Genomic DNA, 24085 nt, shown 5'->3' with positions numbered 1-24085 from the left:
ATGGTCACTCTGCATTTCTTTGACAATGGTCAGACTGCATTCCATGGGCACTGGAAAATATTTTAGTACACCATTTGGTTCAGAATATTTTTTTTGTGTTATCCTAAAACCTAGGTGCGTCATATGGTCAGGTGCGTCTTGTGGAGCGAAAAATATGGTAACTAACTAACTAATAATAACTAACTATTGAATTATAGGTATTTGAATTTCCTTTCAAATTTGTCTGTTAGTGAACATAACGAATACAAATTTATCAGAATTTATTATTTATTATTATTATTTATCTATTATTTATTATTATTATTTATTATTATTGTATTTGTTACGTTCACTAACAGCAAAATTTGAAAGGAAATTCCAATACCTATCATTTAATAGTTAGTAATAGTTATTATTGGTTAGTTAGTTATTATTTCAGATTTTCTAGTTTTCAGGTCTTCTAATTTTCAGATTTCCGTTCTGATTTTTGGATTTTCATTCTTTTCAATTTTCAAATTTCAGAATTTCCAATTTATTCGAATTTTCAAATTTGAAAAAAATTTGTTAAGCGATTTTCGGTAATTTGAATATTTCTGAATTAACGAATTTGTCACATTTCGTTGAAAAAAAAAATTCGTAACAAAACGAATTGCACATGTCTAATGGTTTCCCATTGTTGTCAGTTGTCAGAATAGTCTTCTATCAGTGGGAAGAGAAGTGCCCAGAGGGCCAGAAAAAGACAAGCAAAGTGCCGCCCCGGGGCTGCAGTTTGGAGACCACTGCTGTATAAGAAAGATGTACTGTCATACTTACCTATTTTCAGGCCGCTTGTATCCGTCCACCCACCCCAAATACAAAATACAGGCTCCTTTCAGTTATAGGCTGGGGGGGGGGGGGGGTTGGGGAGAGGGACATTGAGAAAAACTTTAATTTTAGGCTGAAATTTCACTGTAAGCCACTAAACCTAATTTAGTAAATCAACCTTGCTGACTATGAGTACCCAAACATCCAGTTTGCCTTTTGAACATTTGGGTGACCATGGGACCTGCACTGGATACAAAGACCATAGAAATATATGGTGTGATTAAAGGCATCAGAGAGGGTAAAGTTAACTCTGAGTTCTGCAATTTGCTCACTGATGCAAACTGAATATATTCACTGCACCTGAACTAGTACAGTACCTTAAAAGAATAACTAAATCAGCATCACAAGACAATTTTTCAAGTCCATGAGTGCCCTCTGTTCTAATGTAATGAATCTTCTCCCTGTAATGCAAAAAGAAAGATTGACCTTTACCCGCTGATGTGGTTCAGGGATTTTCATACAAAGGTACAGCTGTACTTTAAATATAAAAGATCCACACCCAAAATTCCTGGATTGCGTATTACAGAAGGTGTTGTAGTCTATGCACTATGTATACTGACAGATGTTCATGATGTTCATGGATGATGAAATGCTCTGTGTGTGTATGTGTGGTTACGTTTTTAGTGCAAAGAAACAAATACCTGAGCGCATGGTTTCTTGCTAAACTGGGTTGACGTTCCTGTAGCATTTCAAATATGTTTGGCTGTCGCAGAAAGGCAACAATCTTATCATTATAAGCTGAAATGAGTAGAAATAGAGTGATTAAAGTATATGTAAACCCTTATCTTGTAGAACAAACCATTTAGTTAAAAATAGAAATATAAGGCAAAACGTGTGTGTGTATATAGAATATATACAGTGTGTGTATATACAGAATCTCACAAAAGTGAGTAAACCCCTCACATTTTTGTAAATATTTTATTATATCTTTTCATGTGACAACACTGAAGAAATTACACTTTGCTACAATGTAAAGTAGTGAGTGTACAGCTTGTATAACAGCGTAAATTTTCTGTCCCCTCAAAATAACTCAACACACAGCCATTAATGTGACTTGTTAGTATTACAAGGTCTCAGGTGTGAATATGGAGCAGGTGTGTTAAATTTGGCGTTATTGCTCTCACTCTCTCATACTGGTCACTGGAAGTTCAACATGGCACTTCCTGGCAAAAAAACTCTGAGGATCTGAAAAAAATAATTGTTGCTCAACTGAGCTGCAGCACGATGGCCAAGACCATACAGCGGTTTAACAGGACAGGTTCCACTCAGAAGAAACCTCGCCATGGTCGACCAAAGAAGTTGAGTGCATGTGCTCAGTGTCATATGCAGAATTTGTCTTTGGGAAATAGACGTATGAGTGCTGTCAGCACTGCTGCAGAGATTGAAGGGGTGGGGGGTCAGCCTGTCAGTGCTCAGGCCAAAATGATGCACATTGCATCAAATTGGTCTGCATGGCGGTCGTCCCAGAAGGAAGCCTTTTCTAAACATGATGCACAAGAAAGCCCGCAAACTGTTTGCTGAAGACCAGCAGACTAAAAATATGGATTACTGTAACCATGTCTTGAGGTCTGATGAAAAAAACTTTTTTTGTCAGCGATTTAGACATTAATGGCTGTGTGTTGAGTTATTTTGAGGGAACAGAAAATGTACACTGTTAGAGCCGGTTCACACTGGGACGGCATGACTTTGGGGGCGACTCGGCAAGGCGTCCTGAAGACGACTTCAGAGACGACTTGCAAAATGACTTCCGTATAGAAGTCAATGCAAGTCGCCCCCGAAGTCGTACAATAACCTTTTTCTAAGTCGGAGCGACTTGAGTCGCTCCTATTAGAACGGTTCTATTGAATAGAATGGGACGCGACTTGTCAGGCGGCTGAGTCGCCTGACGAGTCGCCCCAGTGTGAACCGGCTCTTATACAAGCTGTACACTCACTACTTTACTTTGTAGCAAAGTGTAATTTTTTCAGTGTTGTCACATGTAAATATATAACATATTTACAAAAATGTGAGGGGTGTACTCACTTTTGTGAGATACTGTATATATATATATATATATATATATATATATATATATATATATATATATATATATATATATATATATCTTCCCAGTCAATATCTGTGTGGGGGGGGGGGTGAGCACAAGCCTGACCACTGGAGTACAGGCAGGTTGTGCTCCCAAGTAAAAAGGAAACAAATGCTTTTGCGCTGAAAAGCTTGTCGTAGGATAAGTATCAAAGAAAATCTCCACAAATCACAGAAATTACACCACTGCATCAGCTGTGCTGCCACTCTCAACAGGTCACCCAGAAGAAACTCTACAAGAAAACAAAAACAGAGGGCGCACAAGCCTTGCGCATTACCTTTGCAACACTAAAATGTATTTATAGGTAAAATAACATACTCACAAACGAGTGATAAAATCAAGCAGATGATTAGGGATGGGCGAACGGTTCGGCCTGAGCATAAGTTCGGGCCGAACATTCGCTGTTTTGTCTTTCAGCAGTTCAACCATTTGTTCCCCCCCCCCCCCCGAACCGACCACAATGCATTGCGGCGCTGAACAGTGCATTGCAAGCCCTGATTGGCTGAAGCAGTGAAAGCTTCAGCCAATCAGGGCACAAAGCACTGTCAGAGTCATGATTGGACACTGTCATCATGACTTTATCCAATCATGGCTCATTCCCGCCCCACAGTAAAAAAGTATTCTTTCAATGGCAGCCATTTTCAGTGTGATTTTGGCGTGGAGAGAGATAGAACAGGGCTCTGTTCAGTGCTATTAATTAGTTAGTGTGCTATACTGTGCTATTTTGCTTCAATTGTCAGTGTAGAATATTAGTTTAGTGTCAGTCTAGGGATTGTGAGTGTAGTGAGGAGATCCGTCATTCAGCTTTGCATAGTGTGCAGCTAGAGTGGTGACAGCTCAGATAGTTTCACTGTAGCGTAGTGAGACTGTGTCATTCCTACATACATTAGTGTAGAGTAGGGACAGCTTAGATAGTTTCAGTGTAGTGTAGTGTAGTGAGACCATGTCAGTAATCTTGACAGTAGTGTATAGCTAGAGTAGGGACAGTTCAGATAGCATCAGTGTAGTGATGGTTAAACGCCGTCTAGAAGTAAATAGTGTTAAACTGGCAGTAACACACAAAACGAAATGGCGTTAAACTGGCATTACTGCCAGTTTAACGCCATTTTGTTTTGTGTGTTACTGCCAGTTTAACACTATTTACTTCTGTGTGCGTTACTGCCAGTTTAACGCCATTTACTTCTATGTGCATTACTGCCAGTTTAACGCCATATTGTTTTGCGTGAGTTACTGCCAGTTTAATGCCATATAGCTCTGTGTGTGTTACTGCCAGTTTAACGCCATATAATTTTGTGTGCGTTACTGCCAGTTTAACGCCATATAGTTCTGTGCGTCACTGTATGTTTGGCACATTATATTGCAGTATATTATATTGTATCCGTGGAATATCTGTGTAGTGTGAGTACTCAAATTAAAGGGCACCAAACACCTCTTTACATTGATTAAAGTGCATCTACGTACAAATTTCAACTTCTCCTTTACATTTGCTTATAAGCAGGCGGTCCTCCCTCCCAATAATGTCTGGGAGGACTACAAGGAGAGGCAGACGTTCCCTTGGCACTGTAAGGGGGCCAGCAACAAGCGTGTACACAGGCAAAGGTGGACTTGGTGGTCAGTCCTCAGGCAGGGCTTCATTTCCTCTGTTTAGTGAGTTTGCCCATGCTATCCAGCCACAGCATGCAGAGGAGGTGGTGGACCGGCTTACTAATCCTTCTTCATCCTCCTCATCCTCTGTCACACAAGCAGAGACAAGTGTGCAGTCCCCTGCAGTTGTCAGAGTGGATAAACCTGTCTCCTTATCCACATCTATTCCTGCCATAGCCCTAACATCAGCCATTGAGAAGTCAGATGAGTTATTTGACCACATCGTCAGCCACTTGCTCCTTGATGATGCACAGCCATTACTGGATTCAGATGCTGATCCTGAGGTTGAGGATGACAGGAACATGAGCCTAGAGAGAGGGAGGAACACTGGTAGACAAATTGTCATTCATGTTCCCCAAGCTGCAGCATGATGATGATGATGAGGTCACTGATGCGACTTGGATGCCAGATAGAGCAGAGGCGGAAACTGAAGGTGAGGCGGCACAACCCCAAGGAGGTTGACATAAAAAAAGAGTAGAGAGCAGCCACCCTATTCCATCACATTCTGTAGCTGTTATCTCCCCACAGCTGAGCTGTCTGGGCATTTTTCAGTACATCTGCAGCAGATGGCACTGTTGCAATCTGCAAACTGTGTCACAGGCACATCAAACATGGCAAAAACACCAACCATTTGGGTACCACATGCCTAACAAGGCATTTAACATCCAACCACAGTTGCGCGCTGGCAAGAGCACCTAAAAGCCACACAAAAGGGGCACAAATATGTCCCTCCTCCTCCTTACCCACTTCAGTCTGCCCCTGTGATACAGAGTCATTACCTTTCAGCAGCCTCCACTGACAGGGATGATGGTATAGCACAGGGTGTCCAAGGTCCTAGCAGCTCATCTGCCAGCAGAACACCACCAGCTGTAGACTGTAGCCTGCAAATTTCTCTGCCATATCCTCTGCAGCGGAAACAAAATACAGTCCCTGCCACCCACATGCCCAGCGCCTGAATGCAAGCTTGTCCAACTTTTGCCTTTCAGCCTGGTGGATTCTGCCCCCTTTCTTAAGGGTGTTCCATCTCTCTACCATCACGTGGAAGGGAATGTTCTGGCATAGTTGGGCAAGGTAGTCAGCCGTAAAATCCACCTTACTGCTAACACGTGGTCCAGCAAGCATGGACAGGGACGATATATTTTGTTCACAGCACACTGGGTAACGCTACTTGCAACTCGAAAGGATGCAGGACAGGGCTCAGTGCTGCAGCTTGTTGTGCCCCCACGTCTCCATACAGCTGGTGGTGATGATGCCAGACCTGTGAGCTCTACCCCCTCCTCCTCCTCCGCCACCTCCATGCCCTCCTCTGCATAATTGTCTTATGAACATCAGGTGCCCCTTAAGCGTTCAAAGGGCTTTTCCCAGAGTCAGGCTAAAAGGTGCCATGCAGTGCTTTAGTTGGTGTGTTTAGGGGACAGGAACCACACCAAAGCAGAGATTCGTGCAGCTCTGCAAGGACAGGCCCAGAGGTGGTTCATACCACGCCAGCTGGAGCCAGGAATGGGTGTGTCCGATAATGGCTCAAATCTCCTGTCCGCCCTTAGACAGGGAAAATTGACACATGTGCCATGCCTGGCACATGTCCTTAATTTGGCGGTGCAGTGTTTCCTAAGTGCGTACCCAGGGTTGCAAGATCTACTAAAGCAGGCCAGAAGAGTCTGTAGCCATTTCCGGCGGTCATACAGTGCTCGGTTGACTGAAATTCAGTAAACCGCCTTATTTGTGACATGCCCACCAGGTGGGATTCAACTTCGGGAATGCTGCAGCGACTATACATGCAGCAGAGGGCCATCAATGAGTACTTGTGTCAGTATGGCATGACTACAGGCTCAGGCCACCTTGGCTTTTTTCCCCACGCCAATGGCTGATCATTAAGGATGCATGCATATCCTGGGGTGTGATCCGATTAACTATCCACACCTAGTGACAGAGCACACCGAAGGGTCCCTGTAGCCTCTGGATGCCTTCCAAATCCTCTGGGAGTCAGAAGAGGGGTAAGAAGCTAAGATTCCCCCTGTGTGACCTGGTTGAGACCAGCCCGGTCTCCTGGCCCTTGGGATCCCTTGCAGGCCTTTGGAATATGGTGTTGAAAACTGACCATGAGGAGGGCTCTGCCTCTGCACCTCCAGGCATACTGGAGGTCATGTCAGCTATCACTTCATGCCAGATTGCCTTGACGTCTAAGATTAAACAGGTCCAGATGGTTGTGGGCTTAATTCGTCAGGATTTGGACAAATCCGCTCCAGAGTTGCTGGTGCAGACTCTGTGTGGCATTATGGACAGGGCACTGGAGGCAGAGCAGGAGGAGGAAGAGGAGGACTTCCTTTCCTCTCAAGGCCCACTTTATCTAGACACCATCATTCCTATATCACAGAACACACAGGAGGAGAGAGGGGAGGAGGATGAGGAGGGGGATTCTGGCACTTTCATAGGCTTTGAAGAAGAGGAAGACATGTGTCAATCTGTAAGCAATGGTTTTCAAACCCCAGAACCCTTGGGAGTAGTACGTGGCTGGGAGGAGGAAGTTCCAGATGATGTCATCCTGAGTGACCCTGAGGAGTCTGCTTCTCAAGCCTCTGCAAATTTGAGGCGCATGGGCAACCTCATGCTTCAAAGCCTGCAAAAGGACCCAAGAATACGTGGCATAAAGGAGAAGGATAATTACTGGTTGGCAACCCTCCTCGACCACCATTATAAGGGGAAGATCTCTGAACTCATCCCGTCCCCACAGAGAGTGCAGAGGATAAATCTCTTGAGGACACATTAAAGAGGATTTTATTGAACATTTTTCTTCCCACCCGATTACTGGCCAGCAGATCCTGCTGGATGATACATATGATGGACTTTTTATTGTCTGCTTGATTTTATCACTTGTTTGTGAGTATTTTATTGTACCTATAAATACATTTTAGTGTTGCAAAGGTAATGCACAAGGCTTGTGCTCCCTTTTTTGTGCGCCCAAGTAGTATATTAAGATGAAAACTGCCCACGATAAAATAGATGTGCTTCCATGCCTGGCGTGGTCAGTTTAAAATAGGAAAGCAGGGGGACTGGCAGGTTTACCAGGTCTTTCACACAAAGGATGCAATGCAGCAGGAGAACACGATCCTTTTTAATACAAGTACACGTTAACACAGACACATATCAGAAATATGAAATGCTGAGGTAACATACAGTGTATGTTAACAAATTACATGCTACTAATACTACTAGTATAAACTACTAATAACAAGTACATATTGTAATCAGAAAAAGCTATGGTATGTATTACAATCATTTTGAGTATTAAACAATGAAAAGACAAGTGATGTACTTGACAAAATTCAGTAAGTAAAATGGGGGGGGGGGGGGGGGGGGGGGGGGTGGTGAACTGTCAGATGTTTTTCACCTTGAGGGTGAACATGAGGGTTTTACAACCCCTTTAATGCTAGCACCATCAGCTGCACACACTGTACTTACCTCTGTAAAGAGAGGAAATGTGCACACATCAACTAGATTCTAGTCGGAGCTTATACAGGGCTGAGGATCTCCCTGCCCCTGAGCACCAGTACTGTCACTTTATAGTCACGTCTTTTCACCCAGTGGTTGAACAGAGCAGTTTAGAAGAGGAAAATTAGCATATGCTGCTTGTGGGGCTACAATTACAGATACCTTCACACTTGCAAATGTCCCTGACTAGGATTAGATGCGAGAACCCCAACTCTCTTATCAAAATATTCCTTAAAGGTCTAGACTAGCTTACCTAAAGGTACTGTTTCCTGTGGATGTTGGCTTCTGATCGCCGTTACCAAGCTATTTCCCGGCCTAGCTAGCAGAGCAGCTCCTCTGTTTCTGGACACTTCTGAAGCCTGTTAGAAAGAGATATAACAATTGCAACAAACAGGATTTTTAAATATGCAGGAACATTGTTGTTTATTTCTACTGTTGGTTTGTTTTGCCGATATTAATAGCACAACAGTTGCAATTTGTGCAAAATCATTTATAAATGGGTACCACCCAAAATTAAATGTGCTTCATTTACTGTGTAGAGAAGGTGACCTTAATGCCGCGTACACACCATCACTTTATGTGATGAAAAAAAATGACGTTTTTAAAAACGTCACTTTAATTGACTGTGTGTGGGGGAAAACGTCATTTTATGTCTTGTAAAAAACGACCAAAAAAAATTGAAGCATGCTTCAATTTTATGTGTCGTTTTTCAAAAGTGCACTTTTTACTTCACAGAAATTGACCGTGTGTAGCAAAAAACTTCGTTTTTTAAGACGTTTTTTCATCCACGCATGCCCAGAAGCTACTTCAATGGTAAAACGTGGTGGAACGTAACCTCACTTTGCAAGAACATTGTGAGAAAAACGATGGTGTGTAGGCAACTTCGTCTTTGAAAATTGAAGTTTCAAAAACGTCATTTTTTACTTCACAGAAAGTGTCGTTTTTTTTCATCACATAAAGTGATGGTGTGTATGCGGCATAAGGGTCCTTGCCCACTGATCTATTTTTTATGTGTTTTTGTTTACACCAATGCGCTTTATGGTGTGTTTTTAAAAGTCCTGTAGGCTGCATCTTTGGTGCTCATCTCCCATCTTCAAAAACACATCAAAAGCACATAAAATAACACCCGCGGTGTGTTTTGGATGCATTTTTTGAGTTACATGTCCAAGTTTTACAGGTACATGATTGGAGTCGGAAGTCCAGAAAACACAGCCAAAAAAAGCATAAAAAAATGCATCAAAGACAAAAACACACATACGTTTTTACCATGTTTTTTCAATGGAGCAGTGTGAAAGCAGCCCTAATGCCCCATACATATGAGCGGAATTTCCGTCATCAAAAGTCTGATGTGAGCTTTTCATCGTAAATTCCGACTGAGTGTATGCTCCATCAGACTTTTGCTGTCGGAATTTCCGCCATCAAAAGTTCGAGAGCAGGTTCTCACTTTTTCCGACATAAAGTAATCATCATCCATGCATGGCAGCACATGTAGATCTCAGGTTACGCTCTTGAATGGAGTTGTGAACGTAAAAAAATAAATAGTGAATATGTGCTGCTTTGTAGTCTGTCTCATAGGCATAGTTACAGTTACACTGACTGCAGTATAGCTGACTGGAGAAGTAATGGTCTATGGGGATTGTCTACTAAAGTTGTTCCTTTTGACTTAGCTCATTATAGCTTTATTCTTTTAATCACAAAATCTTGCAAAAAGTTAAGTATTAATTTTAAGGGATCATTTTAACTATCGCATTGCAGTAACATGCAGTAAAACACACATTTTACTGAGCCTTATAATAATGTGTTTCATTTTGAATGGTGATCAAAAGTGAAATACCAACAAAAGAAAGCTCTGTGTGTGGGAAAAAAAGGACATCAATTTTATTTGTGTACAGTGTCGCACAACCTCGCAATTGTCAGTTAAAGTAAATGGCCTGGTCATGAAGGGGCGTGAACCTTCTGGAGCTGAAATGGTTAAAGATTTTTTTTTTCACAAAGAAGTTATCATACCTCCCCAGCACTATAACTTCTAAGTCGCTGAAGATGCTGTCTGTGTGTCAGATGATTTGGAAGGCGGCCATTTTGAAGAGGGATCCGTGGATCAATGAATGTTGTTGCTCGACTATTATGATCTACAAAGAAAGACTGGCAAAAAAAGATAACATCAATACTACTTTCGTATGGTTTTGTTCCATCTGCTACAGTTGTATCTTACAATACTTTAATAGTGTTTCTGATCCTTCCATACCCACAGTCTATAGTGTTTTTTTATGTATATCTTGAATTACCTTTCCTTGTTGGTCAGTTTTAATCTCCCAGCCACGCGGAAGCTCCAGCCTTGTGTCAGCAAACATAATAATAAAGTTCACCAGGTCCCTATTGTGCTGATAGCGCTCAAAATTCCTGGCGTCCCTGCGGATTTTCAGAACCATGTGCTTCAAGCAGGTGCTGTTAGTGAAGACTCTGTAGGCACTCTAATCGTGGGACAAATATGGAGATGGCAAGTCATTAAAGGAAAACTTCATCAACCTAAATTATTCACACATTCTGCCAAAGTCACTACAGCTGCAAATAGAAAAAAAAACATATACCCTCCCATGCTCACACCAGATTATCAAATAACCAAGAGAACAAAGTTACAATACCTATGTGTCAATGGCTTTCCATTGTGACTAGGGATAAAAAAAAATTAAGAATTTAAGTTTTGGGGAAATTTCTTTAAAACACAGAAGATTTCAGTGGAGTCTTACCAGTCTTGCAAAGTAAATTAATGTCAACAGGGAAAATTAAATGTTTTTTTTAAAAAATTCAGAGTGCAATGGGTTTTAAATGGCTCTTGAAGGCTATGGAAACTCATCAGGGTCACGATGAGACGACTCCAGGAAGTGGGTTCATGATGCCCCAAGCCCCACAGCATCATTCACCCCAGATGAGGACCAGCACTAGACGAGGCAATGAGGCTTTGGGTTACATCGCTGGGAACTTGGTGATGATGATTGCAATAAAAGGTGCTATTTTTATTTTTAATCTGCTAGGCAATGTATTTTTATGTATTTTTAAGAATCAAAATTAACCAATTTGAACTGGACAAAGCCATAGTGAGAAAAAATAATTACATTGTTTCTAATGTGCGTGAAAACTTCACAAAGAATTTTCAGCAATTTTGCAAAGTGCATTAATATTAATAGGGAAAGTGAAAATAAGGTGTATCTAATGGTTTGCAGGGTGCAATCGGCATTAAATGGCTCTTGAAGGTTAGGGAAACGCATCACTGCATTCTTTGCTTCAATGTACTTCGAGCGTAGGGCACCATGATGACACACCTTTCAAGGAGTAGGTCCACAATGCCCTGAGCTCACTACATCATTCACCCCAGATGAGGATCGTCATTAGACCATGAAGCAAGACATCTTTGGGAGACATTGCGGGGGAATTGGTGACTATTGGGCATGTTTATAAACAAATCAACTTGAATTGGACAAAACCAAAATGTACTCTTCAAGTAAAAATTGTTATATAATGTGATCATTTATCCAATGAACTTGAGTTAGGTATCTTAAACATCTTCTTTAAATCTCTGGTGCTCTACTCACACTAGTTCTGCACATATGCAATAAAATTATCTTAAGTGGGCCCCCTTATGTCCCCCCATTTGTCCAGATCAGCATGGAGCTAAGCAGAAAATTGTAAAAATCTTGAAACTCTTTATTGTTTCCAGAGGTTGTCATTTAAATAGTCTTACTGTTTTACTTACATAGTTTGCATGCAGCACGGTAAAAAATTCAGGGTGTGTTATAAACTTGACAGCTGGAGACTGCAGTAATAAGGTAATTTTCTGGGAATTTATAGGTGTTAATGTTGCATCTCTTCTAAGCTCTGCAAAGGAGAAAGCACAATGACCTGCTGTTAGAGGTATGACCATGCCATCAAGTGTTACGGAAACGAAAATCCATTTGATCTCTGCTTCACAAGGGACTTGTCATTATAAATCCCAGGTTACACAGCAAGCATCCTTATGAAGGACTTTATTACAAATGTGAGCAGTTTTTGCAAGTGTCATATATAAATCCAGCAGGTGGTCACCTCTTACTGAACACAAGTAAAAGCAGAAGAGAAAACTTGCAGGCTTTCATCTCTGGGTGTCTGTGTCAATATGAGATTTTCTTTCAACCCAAAAGACAGGTTAATGTTATTTTGTACACGTTATCATGTTTCTGTAAGTTCATAAATTAGAAATACAGATGTTCTTGGGTCCTCTTTTATCTTTATATAGCAACACTCACTTGGCAAATACACTTTCTTCTGACACTTACATCATAAACATAATAAAACACTACTTGTCAAAAATAACCCATTTGTACTCAAAATCATTAATGAACCAGAGCTGCTAATCTTATCTGCCTACACACAACCGTTTTTCATGACGAGAAAAATGTCATTTTTTTAATTGGTCATTAAAAACGATCATGTGTAGGCTCCAGAGCATTTTTCGTGACGTGAAAAATGGCCATTAAAAATTTAGGACATGCTCTATTTTTTCTCAACGTTTTCCACGTCGTCGTTTTTCACGTCGTGAAAAATGGTCGTGTGTAGACTTTAACGACAGGAAAAAAACGTGCATGTTCAGAAACAAGTTATGAGAAGGGAAATTTGCATAATCAAGCCCAAAGGGTGTCTCCATTCGAATGGAACTTCCCCTTTATAGTGCTGTTGTACATGTTGTACGTAACCGTGCTTTGCTCAAGCATTTTTTTTCACGATCGTGTGCATGCAAGGCAGGCTTGACAAAAATCACGTTGAGAAAAATTACGTTTTTTCCATGACATGAATAACGGTCGTGTTTACGCAGCATTACTTTAAGATCCCCATATATATTACACACTTTAGGGGTAAGATCTCAAGCTTTCAATTGTCTTGACAATACTGTATTACTCCTCATATGACTTATTTTTACAACTAGGGATGAGCCGAACACTCCCCGGTTCGGTTCGCAGCAGAACATGCGAACAGGCAAAAAATTTGTTCGAACACGCGAACACCGTTAAAGTCTATGGGACACAAACATGAAAAATCAAAAGTGATCATTTTAAAGGCTAATATGCAAGTTATTGTCATAAAAAGTGTTTGGGGACCTGGGTCCTGCCCCAGGGGACATGTATCAATGCAAAAAAAAGTTTTAAACGTTTTCGAGAGCAGTGATTTTAATAATGCTTAAAGTGAAACAATAGAAGTGAAATATTCCTTTAAATTTCGTACCTGGGGGTGTCTATAGTATGCCTGTAAAGTAGAGCATGTTTCCCATGTTTATAACAGTCCCTGCACAAAATGACATTTCTAAAGGAAAAAAAAATCATTTAAAACTACTCGCGGCTATAATGAATTGTCGGGTCCCAGCAATACAGACAAAAGTCATTGAAAAAAATGACATGGGTCCCCCCCCAGTCCATTACCAGAACCTTTGGGTCTGGTATGAACATTAAGGGGAACCCCGAACCAAAAAAAAATGTGTGGAGGTCTCCCCAAATTCCCTTACCAGACCCTTCAGGTCTGGTATGGATATTAAGGGGAACCCTGCGCCAAATAAAAAAAAATGGCGTGGGGTTCCCCCAAAAATCCATAATAGACCCTTCAGGTCTGGTATGGATTTTAAGGGGAACCCCGCACCAAAATGTAAAAAAAAATGGTGTGGGGTTCCCCCCAAAAATCCATACCAGACCCTTATCCGAGCACGCAACCTGGCAGGCCGCAGGAAAAGAGGGGGGTACGAGAGAGCGCCCCCCTCCTGAACCGTACCAGACCACATGCCCTCAACATGGGGAGGATGTCCCCATGTTGATGGGGACAAGGGCCTCATCTCCACAACCCTTGACCGGTGGTTGTGGGGGTCTGCGGGCGGGGGGGCTTTAACAAAGGTGACTTCCAGATCCCGGCCCCCTCCTACGTGAATTGGTAATGGGGTACATTGTACCCCTACCATTTCACCCAAAAAAGTGAGAAAAATGTAAAAAACACACACACCAAGTTGGGACAAGTCCTTTAATAAAAATAAAAATAATAATTCCAGTGCCGTAATCCTTCTACGAGTCCGACCAGCCGTTACGAATGATACCCCCTCTTTACCTGCGGCCTGCCAGGTTGCGTGCTCAGATAAGGGTCTGGTATGGATTTTTGGGGGGAACCCCACGCCATTTTTTTATTGTGGCACAGGGTTCCCCTTAAAATCCATACCAGACCCGAAGGGCGTGGAACCCCACGCCAATTTAAAAAATACATATCTTTGCTTGCACATGGGTGGATGATGGAAGACAGCAGAACCTCACTTCATCCACTTAAGCTAAAAGCAAATTCTCTTGCAAAGTGAACAGCCTATTTGCTCCGAGTAAACTAACCTCAAAGACTTCAGGGCAGCCAAGACTGGACAAGAGTGTGATTGCTGACATAACAAATCACAGGACCAGCATATAAGGCCTCGTACACACGACCGAGTTTCTCGGCAAAAACCAGCAAGAAACTTGCTGGGATTATTTTTTTGCCGAGGAAACCGGTCGTGTGTACATTTTTCGACAAGGAAACTGTTGAGGATCCCGTCGAGCCAAAAAGAGAGAATGTCTTCTTTTTCCTCAACGGGAAGGGAGAAACTTGCCTTGTCGAGTTCCTCGACAGCCTAACAAGGAACTCGACCAGGAAAGCGATGTGTTTCGCCCGTCGAGTTCCTCGGTCGTGTGTACGAGGCTTCAGATTTATGGGCATATATAGTCAGCAACATCCAGTGGGTAACCTAGTGGATCTTCACTTCAAATGAATACCAAAAGTAATGTCTTTACAATCTATTTTGCACAGTCCAGGGCAACAATATACTGTAGATTATAAGTTTTCTATTTGTTTTTTTTCACCTGAAGTCCACTGTAATTTAATTATTGATCTTAAAACTGTATCTTATAAGATAAACTGCATAATTAACATTTTTATATTGTTATAAAATACTACCACTGTATTTGATATCCAGCACCCTAGGTGTTCATTTCAAGATTACTGTACAAAGAATTACAAAGAAATTTTAACTGACTGCCAGTGCTTTTCCAGTGCTTCCATCCTGCTATTTAAGCTCAAGAAGCTTAACGTATATTTCTATGAAACAGTGACATATGCTGACCATACTGATCTGCTTAACAACCATTTTTCTGCGATTCATCTTTGTATTCTGAACTTACTGAACAGGCCTGATTAAGTCTTTTATCTATTTTGTCACCTTGTGCGCAGATGTATTTAAAGTCTGTTCTGCAATAATCTTTAATAAAAAATGTACTTAATATTGGTGTTTGCAAACCCAAGTCTTCTGATGTTGGGAACTCTCAATGACTCTGCATGTGTGTGGTGTTAGAGATGAATTACATTAGTTACTGACAGTGCATAACCTCTGTGAAATTCACTTCTAAAATACAAGCACACTATAAAGATCTACTTAATAATACACCTGCAAAGCTCTCTTGTAGAAATGACAGAAGAATGTGCAAGAGCTATAAAGGTAATTAAACCTAAACCCTCAGTTCTGAAAGTATGGCCCCTTTCAGACTGGGGCGGGAGCCATGGTGGCGGTATAACGCCGCTAAAATTAGCGGCGCTATACCGCTGGGATTGCCGCGGGAATCAGCCGCTAGCGGTGCGGTATTAACCCCCGCTAGCGGCCGATAAAGGGTTAATACCGCCCGCAATGCGCCTCTATAGAGGCGCATTGCGGGCGGTATTGCCGCGGTTTCCCATTGTTTTCAATGGGAAGGAGCGGTGAAGGAGCGGTATACATGCCGCTCCTCTCACCGCTCCAAAGATGCTGCTGACAGGAGATTTTTTTGTCTCCCGCCAGCGCATCGCCCTCGGGCTTTCACATTGAGTCTGCAGTGAAAGAGTTTTTCAGGCGGGATAGCAGTGCTATTTTTAGCGCTGTACCGCCTGAAAAACTCCTCAATGTGAAAGGGGCCTAAGATGCACTGGCTAATACGTTGTCTTGAATTCATTTATGGGGTGTAGTTATGAAAACAAATCACTACATAACAATTCGCCCAGTGAAAATGCATTTGTTTTTTTTGTTTTTTTTTGTCCCATTCGCACAGTACAGGCACTTTCATTGAAGAATTGCTATGCAATTTTTTTTATATATAAATCCATATGAATGTAATTCTATATTATCCACACAGGGAGGCTTGCTTAAAAAGCTTCTGGACAGGGTAATAAACATATAGAGAGACTAGTATTATACAGAAAGTAGATAGGGGTGTATTTATACACAAACCGAAGAGCTATTTATTCATCATGCACGTTTGTCTGTATGAATGCCAGCAACATTGATTGTTACTAGGTCTTTTTGTCTCCAGGGCAAATGTTTATTGATTCATAAGCATAATGTGAACCAGGAAAATTCCATATAATGTCCACTAGGAGCTGAGGATCACAAGAAATAAATACATCTTTGTTACTACTACTACTATATATATATATATATATATATATATATATATATCCTGTATAAAATAATAATACAAATAATAATTATGCAAGGTCTGCATATAATAATGACCACAGCCTAGGCACAGAAGCACTAAAAAATGTGGACCTTGCCATACAATGCAAAGTCACCTCTAAAATGATCTAATGTTAATAGTTCAAAAGGTTCTTTGTGTAGAAAAAAGTTAGGTTCACTCGTACCCTACCCCTGTTTCTGCATGTCACCACTGTCCTTCCAGGAAGATTCCTGGGCAATGCAGGGCAGGTAAAATCCTGAGATAAGCCACTCTGGTTCTTTTTTATCTGTATTTCCCAGGATCTGGGCAGAAGGAGTGGGATGTCATCACATATGCCTCAGGTGGAAGATGGGGTAAATTATAAATCTAGCTTTTTTCATTACAGGTACTCTTGTAAGCTATTAACAATAATGTACATTATGGCAAGGTCCACTTTTAAATGAATTTTCAGTTTTAAAGCAATTGTATTACAACTGGACACAAAGAAGAGGGTTAAGGTGAGGGAGAGACTAGAACAGGATATGCAGTAGAAAAAAAGATTATCATTCAGCAAAATTGTCCATATATCGAATAAAATCAAACTCAACAGTACATACATTACTCTGATTAAAGGAATGATTACATAATGGCATATTTATGTTGAAATTACCTTATTTCCTGGAATGATTCCATTAAGTCCATCAGTAGCATTATTTTAAAACTGAAACATTTATTATTTTTCTCTGCATTACTTACTCCTACTGCAGTAGTACAGATGGATTACGAATCCGTATTACAATAAACAAAAATACCTGGATTTGGTTGTGACAAGTCAGTTTCAGAATCCCCAACCCCAGGAATTCTGTCATTTCGTCCATCAGCTTCTTCCTCTGGCCGCTCAGTTGCAATAGTCCTCTGAATATTTTGATACCTTAATTTAATATAGAGAACAATATGTCACAATGGAGCTCAAAATAAGGTGACCAGATTTTTTAAATGAAATCCGGGGACATATTTTTTTACTAGTAATGGTGGCAATCAGCGACTCTCTGCCCATCGCCGCCTGTCTGACAGCCGGTCAAGTCTTACTCCTCGGGCCCCGGCTACTACTGGGGGGGGAGCGGAGGACTTGAGCCACGGCTGAAGAAAATGCGAGCGGGAGCAGAACAGACATGCACCCGAAACTGAAGAATATTCCCTCCGATCTGACCAGCACATGATCATCATAATGAAAAAAAATCTGATTTTCTTTTTTATTCTGCAATTACTGTCTATGAAATTGTCCCATGTTGAAATCCAATCTGGGGACAAACTTGGTCCGGGGACAGTGTCCTCAATTCAGGGACTGTCCCTGGAAACCGGGGATGTCTGGTCACCCTAGCTCAAAATAGGATAGTACTGAAACAAGTTGCAATTCCCAGCAACAGAAGAGCTATCATAACTCTCTGGCAAATCATACCTCCTACCATCCCTCAATCTAGCATTGCAGCATCAGCATTCAAAACTTCCATGAGTGTCAGATTCCCATGCCCCCTGCCACATGGTGTGGCTCGTTCCTCTGAAAACGACATCACTTTAGGATACAGTGTCTACTGTATCATATCAACCTCCTTTTACAGATGTAGAGGAATTTGTTAACAATGTTTTCTGACTGGTGGAGTGTTGCTATCAGTTCTATCAAAGAAGGAGACAGGGTACAGCAGGGCAGGTCTTAAAATAGACCTTCACCCTTAAGGGTGAAGGTCTATTTTACCAATAAATGGTCTATCTTACCAATAAATGGTATGTCTATCTTACCAATAAATGGTATGTTGTCCTGCCTACTCCCCCTCCCTATCTTACAGTTGGATATTAATGGTATTTTTCAACTAGGCATGCATGCACAAAGACAGCAATTAAGAAGGTCCTAAACTTTGCCAATGGGCTCTGCCAAGACCCGAATGCTGGGAAGAGACCTTTTTTTACCTCTGTGGAAGCACCATAATGGCAGTGCCAGAGGGAAAGTGGAGCAAAAGGACTGACGTTCCTTCTTCAAACCTATAATTCACTCTTATATTACCCTATACAGTATATAATCAACTAAAACCTAATACATAACATAGCATCTATATATGCTTGTGTGGCCACCAGGAAGCTCTTTCATTTGCTTTTACCTATTTAGATTTTCTAAGTTTTTCAAACTGTAAATAACAGAAATTGCAATTACAGGCACTTTTAAGTACGCAATGGGGTGTATTAACTAAAGATGGAAAGTGCAAAATCAGGCTCACTTCTGCACAGAAACCAATGAGCTTCCAGGTTTTATTAGCAGACTTAATTGAACAAGCTGGGGTTAAAAGCTCATTGGTTTCTATGCAGAAGTAAGTCTGATTTTGCACTTTCCATCTTTAGTAAAAAAAAAACATTGTGTACTTAAAAGTGGGGTATGCCTATATACAAACTATATTTAACCTGCCATGGCATTGTATAATACTAGGACATAGTAAGAAACATAATTATTTGCCTTGGCAGCATTAATGGCTACGTGAGACCCTACCTGCATTTACACCTGAGCAGAGTGTATTCCTAGTGCTTTTTGAGCATTTTTTGGTGTTTTACAAGCTTTGTTCAAGAGTTTTTTTGCATGGGTATCAAGATTTGGGCATTTGTTTGATTTCATTGCAAGAAATGCCAATTCCATTTCTACCATGTTAGTAAATAAGATCCATCATGTGAAAACAGTTTAAAATCTGATATTTTTTGCCAAACCACACACAATATTTTAACATTTGATTACCAACCAATATGATGCTGCTGCATAGCTACTGTTGTTTAAAATGTTACTAAACCCACACCAGTAAAATCAGTCTGTATATGCAGTAAAACATGCTTGTTATACTCACTGTGGAACCCAAGGGGTTAATCCACTGCATTATGTAAAGAACCTGTTTGATCCTGGCTTTTTTGATCCTCCCATCCTTCCACTGTCCCCTGATAGTTTCCTGATGACACAGAGTCTATGGAGTCAAGCTGCACATGCTTAGTTTGGTGTGTATTGCTAGAGAGATTTTTTAATTTCTTGGGAGGGTGCATGTGATCAGCACAGGGCCACTCAGCACTGTCCAGACAGAGGGTCAAGGGTCTTGCAGTCTCATTGTTCAGTCAGAAAACTCCTCCTACAAGATTTAATCAGTGCTTGGCTGGACACTGATAGAAGTTACAAGACTGCTCTAACTGCTGATGAGAAAAGGTATTTAGCAGTTTACATTTACTAAAATAATAACATTTACATGTTCTGTGTACTGTGGGAGGTCAGATATAGTGAATGCAGGGTCCTGGGTTTAGTAACACTTTAAAGGGTTACCATTTATTTCTGATGTTATGTTTCCTTAAATAATATCTATACATTACTGCACATACCTTCGGTTTAATTGCTCCATCTGCTGAATGGACCCAGATCTACTTAATCCATCTGGTGTTGCAGCTGTTGTCGGTCTCTGCCATGTCGTGGTGCGATTCACATGATCCACATAGAATACTCTTCCATGACTATCAATACGAGCCTCCCAGTCTAGGTTTCACAATACAGAATTAAGGCAGGCGATAATTTCCAATAGTGACAAAACACAAACTTGTTTATTAAATAACATGATAGATACAGTATCTCACAAAAGAGAGTACACCCCTCACATTTTTGTAAATATTTTATTATATCTTTTCATGTGACAACACTTAAGAAATTACATTTTGCTACAATGTAAAATAGTGAGTGTACAGCTTGAATAACAGTGTACATTTTCTGTCCCCTCAAAATAACTCAACACACAGCCGTTAATGTCTAAACCGCTGGCAACAAAAGTGAGTACACCCCTAAGTGAAAATGTCCAAATTGGGCCCAATTAGCCATTTTCCCTCCATGGGATCATGTGACTCGTTAGTGTTACAAGGTCCCGGGTGTGAATGGGGAGTGTGAAGGTGTGTTAAATTTGGTGTTATCACTTTCACTCACTATACAGCAGTTTAACAGGACAGGTTCCTCTAAGAACAGGCCTTGCCATTGTTGACCAAAGAAGTTCAGTGCACGTGCTCAGGGTGAAAGGTTGTCTTTGGATATAGACATATGACAATTCTGCCAGCATTGCTGCAGAGGTTGAAGGGGTGGGGATCAGCCTGTCAGTGATCAGACCATACACCACACGCTGCATCAAATTGGTCTGCATGGCTGTTGTCTCAGAAGGAAGCCTCTTCTAAAGATGATGCACAAGAAGGCCCGCAAACAGCTTGCTGAAGACAAGCAGACTAAGTACATGGATTACTGGAGCCATATCCTGTGGTCTGAAGAGACCAAGATAAACTTATTTTGTTCAGATGGTGTCAAGCATGTGTGGCGGGAAGTCTTGCCTACAGTCAAGCATGGTGGTGGGAGTGTCATGGTCTGGGGCTGCATGAGTTCTGTCGGCACTGGGGACCTACAGTCCATTGAGGTAACCATGAATGCCAACATGTAATGTGACATACTGAAGCAGAGCATGATCCCCTCCCTTAAGAGACTGGGCCACAGAGCAGTATTCCAACATGATAATGACTCCAAACACACCTTCAAGATTACCACTGCCTTGCCAAAATTGCTGAGGGTAAAGGTGATGGACTGGCCAAGCATGTCTCCAGACCTAAACCCTATTGAATGTAGCACACTGATATTTAGGCAGGGTTGCTAGTAAATTTACCTGCCAGGTATAGTTGCCTTGGCCAATTGATAGGAGATCTATTGATTCCACCCTAACTCTGGAATTGCTGCACTTCTCTCTTCTATCACTAGATGGCCGGGTATCTGGTGTCATTAGATAAGACAAGGGCATTGAAAGGACAGATTAGGAATAGATGGGGTGTCTCAGTCAATGGGCAGGTTCTTCTTGAGTCCCTTGGCCTGCTGGGAGTGCCTATTTATTTGGGTTAGGCTAGGGTATCTGTGTTTGGTGCCACCTGGATGGCTGTCTGGGTGGACGTGTGTTGTGCTGCCCCGAGCTGCTAGGATAGAACCTGAGGCCTATCCCGGGGACATCTGGCTGCTAGGCTGTCTGAGGGCCTATCCAGAAGCAAGAGAGCAGCGTAGGGTTGGGACTGCAGGTTGCAGTCCAACCATAACTTTCAGTTCTGCCAGCCAGAAAACCTGTCATGGTCATGGATCGAGGGGATGCTGTCACCACTAAGGGGCCATCCACCTTGTTATTAGGGACCACTGTGAGTAGCTAAAGCAAGTACCAGAGCAGTATTCTCGCCAACCAGGGACGGTGATGAATTGGGAAACTTCAGCAGGTGTCAAGCCAGGGACCCAGCCAGCAGAGGTGACACGTGCAGAACAGCCTTGTGTGTCAAGCCAGGGACCGAGCAGGCCAGTGGGGTAAAGCTTGAGGAGTATCTGTGAGTTCCAAGGTAGGGACCCAGCAGGGATGCGGGGGCGACGCTTGAGGAAGATACTAAGTGAGAAGATTGGAAGAGATCAGGAGATCCAGTGGCAGTGGATCAGCAAGTCTAGTGAGAGAGACTGGGAGCTCAGTTGAATGAAGAACTAGAAGGGGAGATTGTATAGGAAGTGAAAGAGTTCATTGTAACCTTTGTTAGAAACTGTTCAAGATTGTTGCCATAGGAGACAGCGTGTCTACACATGCAGATGTGGTTTCCGGCTGGGTGCCTTTCCCTGCATGGCAGTCTACCTATAGAACTTTTGGAGTCTAACTTATTAACATTGCAACTACTAAAGGGTGTCCTGGCCCTAAACCCTCTCTCCCACAGTTCTGTTCAAGAGACAATAAATCTCTTTGCATTCAAGAAGTGTCTGGCGCCCATGCACTACACCCATCATGCCTTATAACCCACTCTACAAAGAAGGATGTCAGCTATCCCTAACTCTAGAGGTTCTCATTAGACCAAAGCGGGTCCAGGACATCGCTACATGAGCATCTGTGGGGCATCCTAAAACGGAAGGTGGAGGAGTGCAAGGTCTCAAACCTCCACCAGCTCTGTGATGTCATCATGGAGGCATGGAAGAGGACTCCAGTGGCAACCTGTGAAGCTCTGGTAAACTCCATGCCTAAGAGGGTTAAGGCAGTGCTGGAAAATAATGGTGGCCACACAAAATATTGATACTTTGGGCCCAATTTGTGTGTGGAGATATTTTGAGTGGGCAGAAAATTTACAAGCAGTACTAGTTCACTAGTTTACATTGTAGAACAGTGTCATTTCTTCAGTGTTGTCACATGAAAAGCTATAATAAAATATAAAAAAAAATGTGAGGAGTGTACTAACTTTTGTGAGATACTGTATATGGCAATGGTTAGCACTGATAAAGATAACATTATTGGTAAAACTTCATGCATATACTGAACATTGTTTTTACAAATAAGGCCTTACTTGGTGGGAGTGGCTCATCAATGGTGGGGTAATGATGGTGATCTGTCCGGAGAGAGGGTAACTGACTAACAGGAGTGGCATTATGTGGCAAAGGACATTCACCTAGAGGATGGAAGAGGGAAATGTATTGGTACACAGGTTAATTATTATGCTTCCATTGTTGGTGATATCAATTCCATAAGCGCACATTTATTAAACTTTATCATAATTTAGATAAAAACAGCAATCTACAAAGAATATGTACATAAAAAGCTTTAACTTGTTCAAATCACTAGCAGCACTTTTCTGGCAGTAGTTTCCTTAAGAACTACCTGTGCCTAATTCAGGCAAGCATTTGAAAAGGACAATAAGGGAGTATTGGATCTTTAGCCAGATTCATTTTGGGTACCTCGGTTGTCTGGGTTTGGAGGTCTGGTGTGGTCGAGGCCTCCAACGCTCGGTCAGGTGCTCAGTCCAACTATTGTAAAATATCATCCTTCATAATTTCTGATGAACAAGTCACCTCACCAGACCAAACAACCGAGGTACCCAAAATGAATTAATCTGTATATACAAAACTATGGATATACACTCACAATAGTGATGGGAATATTGCAACCCCTCCTATATAGATCTATTAACTCAGTCCTTCTAATAGTATCTATATAGAAGGGGTTGCAATATTGCCATCTCTATAGTGAGTGTATACAGTGGGGATCGAAAGTTTGGGCACCCCAGGTAAAAATTTGTATTAATGTGCCAAGGAAAGATGGAACAATCTCCAAAAGGCATCAAATTACAGATTAGACATTCTTATAATATGTAAAAAAAAGTTAGATTTTATTTCCATCATTTACACTTTCAAAATTAGAAAACAAAAAAAATGGCTGCAAAAGTTTGGGCACCCTGCAGAATTCATAGCATGCACTGCCCCCTTTGCAAAGCTGAGACCTGCCAGTGTCATGGATTGTTCTCAATCATTGTCTGGGAAGACCAGGTGATGTCAATCTCAAAGGTTTTAAATGCCCAGACTCATCTGACCTTGCCCCAACAATCAGCACCATGGGTTCTTCTAAGCAGTTGTCTAGAAAACTGAAACTGAAAATAGTTGACGCTCAAAAAGCTGGAGAAGGCTATAAGAAGATAGGAAAGCGTTTTCAGA

The 24085-nt window shown here is 41.6% G+C and overlaps 1 protein-coding gene across 4 annotated transcripts in view; it reads right to left on the bottom strand.

The window, feature by feature from the left end:
- The window catches only part of HECW1 (HECT, C2 and WW domain containing E3 ubiquitin protein ligase 1), a 418742-nt gene that overhangs the window by 80468 nt on the left and 314189 nt on the right, over positions 1-24085 (bottom strand). For 3 of the 4 annotated variants that reach the window (XM_040353252.1, XM_040353251.1, XM_040353254.1), the window contains 9 exons: positions 22945-23046; positions 19954-20104; positions 17367-17485; positions 11814-11935; positions 10348-10533; positions 10070-10204; positions 8316-8421; positions 1485-1581; positions 1161-1244 (listed from right to left, as the gene is read on the bottom strand). In XM_040353252.1, coding sequence (XP_040209186.1) covers positions 1161-1244; positions 1485-1581; positions 8316-8421; positions 10070-10204; positions 10348-10533; positions 11814-11935; positions 17367-17485; positions 19954-20104; positions 22945-23046 — 1102 coding nt within the window. The remainder of the gene's footprint in view (positions 1-1160; positions 1245-1484; positions 1582-8315; positions 8422-10069; positions 10205-10347; positions 10534-11813; positions 11936-17366; positions 17486-19953; positions 20105-22944; positions 23047-24085) is intronic. The other variant, XM_040353253.1, reaches the window with a different exon arrangement.

This window comes from Rana temporaria, chromosome 5 (assembly GCF_905171775.1).
Source record: "Rana temporaria chromosome 5, aRanTem1.1, whole genome shotgun sequence".
Lineage (NCBI taxonomy): Eukaryota > Metazoa > Chordata > Amphibia > Anura > Ranidae > Rana > Rana temporaria.
Note: the sequence above shows the minus strand (reverse complement) of the source record. Positions and strands in the feature narration are given on the sequence as shown.